Source organism: Chaetodon auriga, chromosome 6 (assembly GCF_051107435.1).
Source record: "Chaetodon auriga isolate fChaAug3 chromosome 6, fChaAug3.hap1, whole genome shotgun sequence".
Lineage (NCBI taxonomy): Eukaryota > Metazoa > Chordata > Actinopteri > Chaetodontiformes > Chaetodontidae > Chaetodon > Chaetodon auriga.
Genome location: NC_135079.1, coordinates 8,855,469 through 8,864,616, shown reverse-complemented (window position 1 = coordinate 8,864,616; position 9,148 = coordinate 8,855,469). Strand labels below are relative to the sequence as shown.

The 9,148-nt window shown below is 39.7% G+C and overlaps 1 protein-coding gene across 9 annotated transcripts in view; it reads right to left on the bottom strand.

The window, feature by feature from the left end:
- Positions 1 to 2,230: 2,230 nt before the first annotated feature.
- The window catches only part of LOC143322615 (CUGBP Elav-like family member 2), a 29,344-nt gene continuing 22,426 nt past the window's right edge, over positions 2,231 to 9,148 (bottom strand). For 4 of the 9 annotated variants that reach the window (XM_076733913.1, XM_076733915.1, XM_076733916.1 and 1 more), the window contains exons 10-13: positions 8,885 to 9,010; positions 8,422 to 8,598; positions 8,103 to 8,249; positions 3,170 to 7,051 (exon numbers count right to left, since the gene is read on the bottom strand). In XM_076733913.1, the coding sequence (XP_076590028.1) occupies positions 6,924 to 7,051; positions 8,103 to 8,249; positions 8,422 to 8,598; positions 8,885 to 9,010 (578 nt within the window). In that variant the 3' untranslated portion in view covers positions 3,170 to 6,923. Of the gene's footprint in view, positions 7,052 to 8,102; positions 8,250 to 8,421; positions 8,599 to 8,884; positions 9,011 to 9,148 lie in introns of all 9 variants that reach the window. The other 5 variants (XM_076733914.1, XM_076733917.1, XR_013077313.1 and 2 more) reach the window with 4 other exon arrangements.

Below are 9,148 nucleotides of genomic sequence, written 5' to 3'. Positions count from 1 at the left end.
AAGGAAAGATTTCAAGTGGTATTGGTAACAAAATGACCGATTTCTATTTCTCTGTATATTGCTCTTACTAGTTATTTGTTTCTCGGAAAACCATTATAACTAATTTGCTTTTGTGTGGCTACAATTTGCCTGTGATACAAGATGAGCTTTGTTCCTGTACGACAGAATCAGCTTTGTTTTGTTCATTCATTTAAGGATGGCCTGAGTTGACACAGCTGAGACCTTAGACTCAAATGTTAGCTGCAGCTGTGTAAAAGCCTCATTAACTGTAACAGCAGCAGAACCCAGTGCTGTGAAGCCTCATTTCCAGTTCAGAAAGTCTCAGATGAACCATTAAAATGTTTTGCAGCATGCTTTATAATCAGCTCTCAGCTGTTTAAGGTTTCTTTATCGGCTCACTTGGTTGGGTTTTCAAAGTTTTGTTAATAATGGTTAATAATTTAAATGCTTACACATTATGCAAAGATTTAGAGCCAAACAGACTGAGACTACACCTCTCTGCTATTTTCTGGTACAATCTCTGCCACCGGGTGGAGATATTTTGCAGCATTTCCTGTTTGAAGGAGAAGATAAACCACAAGCATTTGTTCTTATAAAGTCATAAGTTATTATATGTTGCTTTCAGAAGTCATATAGTGATTAAGTTGGAGGAGGAGAATCTTGAGGTAAATTTCTTTGTCATTTTCAGGAAAAACTGCTAAGGAAAATTACGAGAAATGACATTTTTAATATGAAGCCATTACAAAGCTCTTTAAATAGTCTGCAGACTCTGCTCAGTCCATAGATTCTGCTGGTTGGAGACGGTGTCATTTACATTTTATTTTCACGATGAAATCAAACATTTGGTTTCCAATTTTCCATGTCAAAAATGTTGGTCCTTGGTTGGGCACACTACTCATTAAATTAACAAGCAAGGTCATTTGATTGCAACTTTAATGAAGAATTAATGAATAATAACCAATTTAACAGTAGAGGAAAATGCAGAAAAGGAGGAAGACATGCCAGTTTCGTTTCACAACACAGTCATCAGACCATGATGCAATGCTGCAGAACATGTTATGTCTGGTTAAAAGGTGAGGCGAGGCTCTCTTTATCCTGATAGTAATGACTCCATCTCTTGCCTGTGTTACACTGCTATCACTGTCGCTAGAGTTATTATCCTCTCTATATACAGATGGTCAAAGGTCATTCTCAAGGCCCTATAGAACGGCACTCTGGGAAATAACAGTCTCAGGTAGCTGAGGGGGGTGAATAACCTACAAAATGTAAATACTTTCACTTTATAATAACCTCAGTGAGATACTTGACACTGCAGAACGATCATATAAATCAGTATAAAAGGATCCGAGCCTTTCCCGAGCTGCAGTCTCTGAGAACGCTTTAGCGATGATTGTTTGGGCGTTATTGACCCCAGTATGAGACAAACTCACCCCTGATGGTGTGGAACATCAAATCAGTCTGTGCTGACAGCGAGCTGCATCCGCTGATGCATCGAGTGAGTTAGTGAACATTTGTAAAATGTGAATTATCTGTGGTTTCTGACTGCAAGTGACAATTATTTACATTATCAATTCTTCTGATGATCATTTGTCATTTAGTCTTTAAAATGCCAGAAAATTGTGATATATTTTCCAGAGCTGTAGGTCTTCACGTCGCTTGTTTTGTCTTAACAACAGTCCAAAATCCAGGCACATTCGTGTCTGATAAAACAGAGAGAAGAAGCAAATCCTGGTATTTGAGCAGCTGGAACCAGTGAATGTTTGACATTTTGGTTTGAAAAGCAATAATCGATTAGAAAGGACGGCCAGTTTACTTGTTTTAAGCTCCAGAAGCATGAACCAATTATCAAAACTGTTGGTAATTAATCTTCCCTTGATTAACTAATCGTCAATCAGCTAATCATTTCACCACTGCGACTAGAGTATAAACTCAAGGTGCTTACAACGGTTAGGTCACCTTTATATCACCAGGATTCATTTGGATTTTCACCCAAATGTTCATTTATTTGTGGAAGGGCCTTCAGGGGCAGATTCACGAGATTAAAACCCAGAACAATCATGAGATAAACCTGCATCCCCACCTGTTACTGCTCAGAAATAAGCAAAGAGAAGCACAACAAAGTGGAACAAGTTAGCGAGACAGGACACACTGGGGGAGGGGGGAGGGGGGGTGGTTTGTAAAATGTCTTTACAACACTGGACAAACACAACACAAAGACACACAGTCCATATTAGGGGATATGGTTTAATTTGGAGACAGAGGCAAAGAAACACACCACACATGAACAAACATTGACCCAAAAAGAACACAGATTCTTTCGGCTACACACTCCGCTATGGGAAAAAAAACAAAAAACAGAAACGTAAAACTCTACACAGGTATAAAGCAAGGCTCAAACTAAACAGATAGTTAACTCTTCAACTAAGACAATTATCCACACAAGTTGTTGAAATCCTGATGACCATTAAACTATGTGGACAGCACAAATACTAACATGAAACTTACCACGATTTAGAGGATCCCAACCCCCCCGAAACTGAAACTGATTAACGAAGTGAGGGAAATGCAGAGATCGAAGTAAAATCAAAATCAGGCATCTTTTAGAGACAAAAACAAAGCGATAGAAAAAAAAAAACTGCTTGACACCACCAAGAGGCCAAACTCGAGACCTGGTCAGGGCGAGGCCACATTGAGAGGCCAGACAATTTTTTTTTCCAATATAGATTTTTTTTCTTTAATTTCCAATATAAAAAGCTTCACTGGTACAAAATACATATGAACAACCAGTTGTAGAAATTGGAAAGCCTGTGTATGTCTTTTTTTTTTTTTTTCTTTTTCAAATCCCACCCAGTTTCAAAAAATTGATATTGACTGAACAGAAAAACTACTGTATGTATAATACAGATCACATCAAGATGCACCCACTTTGGCTTTCATCAAGACAAGATAAAACATCTATCAAATTATTGGTGGAACATGAACAAAGTCCTACCGATTATCAGACAAGAAAATAACACAAGAAAAGATTTTTTTTTTTCCTCTCTTTTCTTTTGGATCAAGACAATATCTATAGAGATGCAAAGCTACCACACTGTCAAAAAATAGCACTTCAGAATATGAAAACACAGAACAAAGAAAGTGATTGTTAGAGCTTGAACGGGATTTGTGATGGAAGCCCCTGAAGTGAGTCAAGTTCCTGTTGGGACCGCTGTGGACTGTACATTGTGCTTTTTTTTTTTTTTTTTTTTCTTTTTTTCATTTTATTCATTCACAGTAACACTTCACCATACACTGCACATCTCCACAGATCTGCAATCATTTCAGTGTTTGACACACCATTTTACCTATAAAGGTCTTACCAACATGGCACCCAAGCTGTCTCACTTGAGTTTTAGCTCGTTTTTGACTGAATCCAAAGCAAATTCCCTGACACGTCTGACCACCAATCGTTTGTATCGCAAAGTGTTACAGTACACATGTTCACACTCACTAAGAAAGAGGTTTAACCTTCAAATGTATAGGGAAGTTTATTGTTTATCTACAATTTTTTAACCAACTGTTCAAATTGAGTACATCACAATACACATTTACCAATAACTCAACACACAGAGTCTGGGGGGGAGGGGGGCATGAGCAGGTGACAAGAGCTTTCATGACACTGGCATAAATAGACAAAAAAGGCTAACTGCAGCAATCTCTAAACCAAGGCCTAATAAGGATGTGTAGGCAGTTTCTAGACGTATATATGGCACTTTGAATATTGTATTGCATTTGGATAGAAAAAACACACTGTAAAAAGCACATGCCCATATTAAAAAGTGAAATCAGTGGTACCTTGAAAATGTTGGGATTATAATCACACACACAACATTCTGCAAAAGTGATTAGCTCCCACAATTGTGCTTAACGTTTCCTTACAAAACTACGACACTTTCCTCGAGCACTGCTTCAAATTTGGTACCTTTTTTATTTTTTATTTTTTTTGGAATATTTATGTATTTTGAGAAAAGGAAGAAAAAAAAAATCCAAACTTAAAAAAAAAAAAAAAAAAAAAAGGTCAAATGGTGACAATTGTGCATTTTGTGTCGTAATCCTGTGTGTCTAGTTTCACACACAAAAAAGCCCCTGAGTTGACAACTCTTCAGCGCCATCAGGTACGCAGTTTTAGGGAACCCTTCTTTGGGGGTGAAGTGGTTGTTATTTTGTAGTACAACAGACAAAATACCACCCCGGTAAAAATAAACAAGTGTAAACTTTGTGCTGAAAAAATGGAATGTATCTGTAAACCAACACTATCGTGGTGGGTTTAGTAGTATTAATGTGCTGTGCATCGTGTCCGACTGAAACGTGACCGAGGAAATCACCGAAAACAACCATCAGCAAAAAACCAAAATGGAAAAAAAAGCAAGTGTGAGTGTGTTCATTAAATGTGCAGAGACCCACAGGCCGCGTGTTGTGTCCGAGTGATCTCTTCTTCAGGGGCTCCCACGTTTGCAACCACAGAAAGTGTTGTGTGTGTCGCGGTGTGTGCATGTGTGTGTGTGTTTGTGTGCATGGAAAGAAAACAAGGTAACATTACAGGAAAGTATGTTGTGTGAATTCAAAAACACTGAGTTTGACACATGGGCACTTTAACAACAAAATACAACAGAAAGACATTGTCTGGCATCTGTATGATTAACAGACACTGTAAATCATCATCTTTCAACATGAGGCATCCAAACTAAACCAAAGTGAAACATCCATTAATTCATTAATGAGAAATTCACAGAAAGTCAACAAGACGTACCGTGGAAGTTGAACACTAAGTTTTTCTTAAACACAGGAAAAAAAATTAAGTCTACGTACTGTGACCCTTAAAGAAAAAAAAAAACAAACAAAAAACTACTTTTTTCCCAGAAATTGAAATTACAATTAATGCAGAGGAACTTTTGACTTAAAGTGTTTTTAATTTACTATAAATGACCCTCAAGCAGTCACGCTGATCAAACTGATTTTTAGTTGTCTTTAAAAATGTAATACACTGAAGACCCCCCCCGACACAGATGACATTACAACATAATCTACAAAAAACCCAAAGTTTTGCCTGGGTTCTGTTAGTTAAACTTCTATAGATTCAATGGTATAAAATATAGGTAATCTAAGTGTGCATTTAAACCACAGATTGTCTATTTGTGAATCAGTTCTAAAAAAGTTGACTCATGTAGGTAGTCATTCCTCTAAACAGAGCAAATGTACCTTTTATTGTGCCATCAATAGTTCAAAAAAAGGTAAATACACAGGGTATTTTTTGTAAATGAAAAGAAAGTATATTTTGAAATAGCCTTGGTGTAAATCTTCACACTGCCCGCAAAATGTAGAGATCATTACAGAGCACTGAGAGGGGTTTTACTGGTCAGACTTTCAAAAGTGTTGGAAAGTGGTCTGTAGCATGATTTTTTTTTTAAAGAAGCCAACATATTGCTAATGGCACCAAATAGCACAGACGTGTGCCAATCCCTGTATTCAGCTTTCAAGTGAACTTTACTGAGAGAGGTAAAAAGAAAGCAACATTAAAAGAAAAGAGAAAAAAAAAAGCAACAAAGCTAAATGAAAATAAGAAATCCCACAGGTTTTTAAAACATTCGCAAAAAAAAGTCTCTTAAATGAACTCAACGCAGGTACGTTTTCACATTGATTTGCTTGACCTCTCTCCCACCTGTCACATTTCTATACAGAACAAAAAAAAAAAAAAAAGAATATACATGCAGAAAAATCAGGTTGAGCTAAGGTCAAGGGTCAGTGGGTGGCCAGGTATTGGTCAGGCGAGCTTAGAGAGACATCACAGACAATGGTGGGATGATGAGGCCAGGAGTTTGGCTTGGCTTTCAACATCATGAAGACATGCTAGGCTAATGATGAGCAAACAGGCATGGAGATTTGTTCTAAAAAAGGAACAAAAACACGAAAGGAAGAGAGAGAGAGAGAGAGAGAGAGGGAGAGAGAGAGAGAGAGAAGACAAAGAGGAGAGAAGAGAAAGTTAGGGGTACAGCACAAGAATCGTTTAGCCATGAGGCACAAAAACCAACAAAACAATGCCAATCACCACATACAGTAAGGACAGTGCGGTAAACATTTCCCCCCCCTTCTTTCTCCCGACACACAACAACAATACACAGATTTAAGGAAGTGACACCACCAGGACATATGGCAGAGACTCCAACATGCACAAACTGTATACTTGGCACCCAAAGAGATCCATCTAGAGCCAGTCCCTTGTGGGAGACTTGGAGGATGGATGGAATGACTGGAAGAGGTTGTTAATAGAGAAAAGAGAGAGGTAGCCTAGCTCATCATGGCTTAGATAATGACAAAGAGAAAGAGTGAGAGACAGGAAAAGGTTGAGATGGGGGGGAGCAGAGATCGAAGAATTTAGATGGCGAAAGATTTTCACACTAAGAATGAGAAACGGACGAGACAGACTACATGGAAAAAGCCAAACACAGGTTGAAGCTCTGAGCTTGGGGTCTACGTGGCCTGGCTGCAGCCCTTCAACACAACGACTGTACCTTAGTCAACCTGTCTAGCTTCACCTGAAGGCAATGAAATGGCATGGAAACACACCTGATGCTCTCCACTAATTACAGTGACACAAAATACCTCCAGCGAACACTGACTCCAGTGATAGTCATAAATAATCATATACATTAAAATATTTAATCCGACTCAAATTACATGATAAAACCGCAGGAATGAAATACAGTAAAATGTGGAAAGATCATTGCAACCATTTTTTAGGAATAGGGTGAGTCTCCCTCCTGTGGTGGGCTCCTTTCCCCCTGCCCCACTGAGTCTCTGCTGTGGTGACCTTGGCTGGAGGGTGAACTTACCCTAGCAGTGCTAGCATTAGAGCTGGGGAGGGGGGGAAGGCCCCGGGGCTAGGATCAGTAGGGTTTGCTGTCGTTCTTGGAGCGTTTCAGCTGAACCTTCAGCCTCTTCATTCCGATCTGGAAACCATTCATGGCCTGGATGGCAGCTTGCGCAGACACCGGATTGTCATAGCTGACGAACCCTGAGAGCAGAAAGGTGGAGGACATGTGTTACATATATCTGAAGAGCAACTTCATACCCTGTTTTATCTTGAACACGCCGTCTTCACATGCTCACGAAATGCATTCGACCTATCACATGATCTCAATCTCTCTTCTGATTACAGCTCAGAATGACAGCTGTGTAACTACAGCTGTATGAATTCTGGATGACCTCCTGAGACAATGTGTAGGACCTGAACTTCAACTGTCTGTGGCGGCCAGAAGGAAAAAATCTATTTTTTCACACCGCTGAGAGATAATTTCTGTTTTTATACGTCTGTATGAGGGAAGCTCAGGTGACATTACCTTGTACTTAAAGGTCACTGTGTAAAAAAAAATCATAGATTTTTCTCGTATTTATTGGATTTTCTCTGGAAAAAGGAATTCCACTGCAATGCATACTTAAAACCAATACCAGAAACACTTGACAGTATGTTAAAGAAAAGATCATTTTTAAAAGCTGGTTCTTCTGTCATCTATCAAGTAAAAAAAAATCTTTTACTGGTTCCAGCTTCTTAGATGTGAGGACTGGCTGTGTTCATACACATACTTTACATTAAATACTCTCAAAATATTTCTGTGTCACCATTCATGTTTTCAAATAATACAAAATGAACGTCATATTTTAAAAGCATTAAGCTGCAACGACAAGATTAAACCAATTAATGTGCAAACATAAAAACACTTGTTCTGCATTTTTTGTAAACATTGTGGGGAGGTCGATGCTTCACAATGAGCATGATTATGAGGGGAAAGGACTTATCGTGACATGGGTGTGAACTGCACTGAAGGCACAAACTGAAAACTGATGTAGCTTGTGACTGTCACATGCTTATAACTAAGAAATGGTGCAGAGAAAATAAACTGGTGCGGAGATGCAGCATGCAGCAGATCAACACTGATCCAGCTTCATCTCAATGTGAGGCCAAGCTAGGAAATTTATGGTGGCACCATAGCAATCCAATATCCACAGTGTGACGTAGCATGTTAGCAAGGTATATCAGTTATACATTGTGGTGCCAGCACACTCACCAAAGCACTTGCTCAGATTGGTCTGTTTGTCAATGAAGACTTTGGCAGAGACCACATTTCCAAAAGGCATAAACATCTGCAGAAGATCCTGGTCTCCGAACTCCTGGGGCAGGTGGTAGATGAACAGGTTGGCGCCCTCTGGCCCTACTCCATTTGGTAAGAAAATCAAAAACTCAAGTTAGACGCTTTTCCACTCAGTCAATTGTGAAACTAAATGCCATTTTGAAAATGCATGAAAAACTATGTTAATGACAAAAAAGACGAACAATTTGAAGATGTGATGCCAGAGTGCGTTTGTGTGGGCTGAGGAACTGCTCACCTTCCTTCTGGCTGCCAGCAATGCTCTGCTGCAGGAGAGACTGTCCGTAGAGGGACGGCAGGGCGGAGGCTGTGTACTGCTGCATCCCTGAGTAGGCCTGGGTCAGAGCGTCCATGGAGCTGGCTGCTGACCCGTTGGCCATGGAGGCGCCCAAGCCTCCATTCATGGCCCCCATACCTGTAAAACAGAAACTTGTGAATGTGCTGTACACTCATAACCAAGTGGAAAACTATTTTGAGGTTGATACTGAAAGCGGCATGAAATGTTTTATCCACCAGGGGGCAGAAAAACAAGGTTTTACAAACAAAGCTTGTAAGGTTACACGCTCTGGTCACTGGTCACTTTTTAGTCTTTCTGCTCCTGAGTGGTCAAAACTGGTTAATGCAGCATTGAAGATAATGTGCTAGCAATTATGTGAATTTCTTTTAGCTTTTACTAAGAAACTCAAAAAGGACATTCTCACCACTGACGCTGCTGGTGAGAGCGTTGAGGTTGAGGCCCACAGAGGTCCCAGTGAGACCCTGCAGGGTGCCCAGAGATGCCAAGGTGTTCATGGCAGCACCTGCGCTGGACCCTGCTGTTGAACCACCTGTTGAAAGACACAATAAAAAAAGAAAGACATCTAAGTTACCACAGGGTAGACTAGCTCAAACACCACATATCAGTCTAAACGCCTGACATCTTTGCCACAAATTGTTCTGGTTATGAGAGGATGACACAGCAGTGA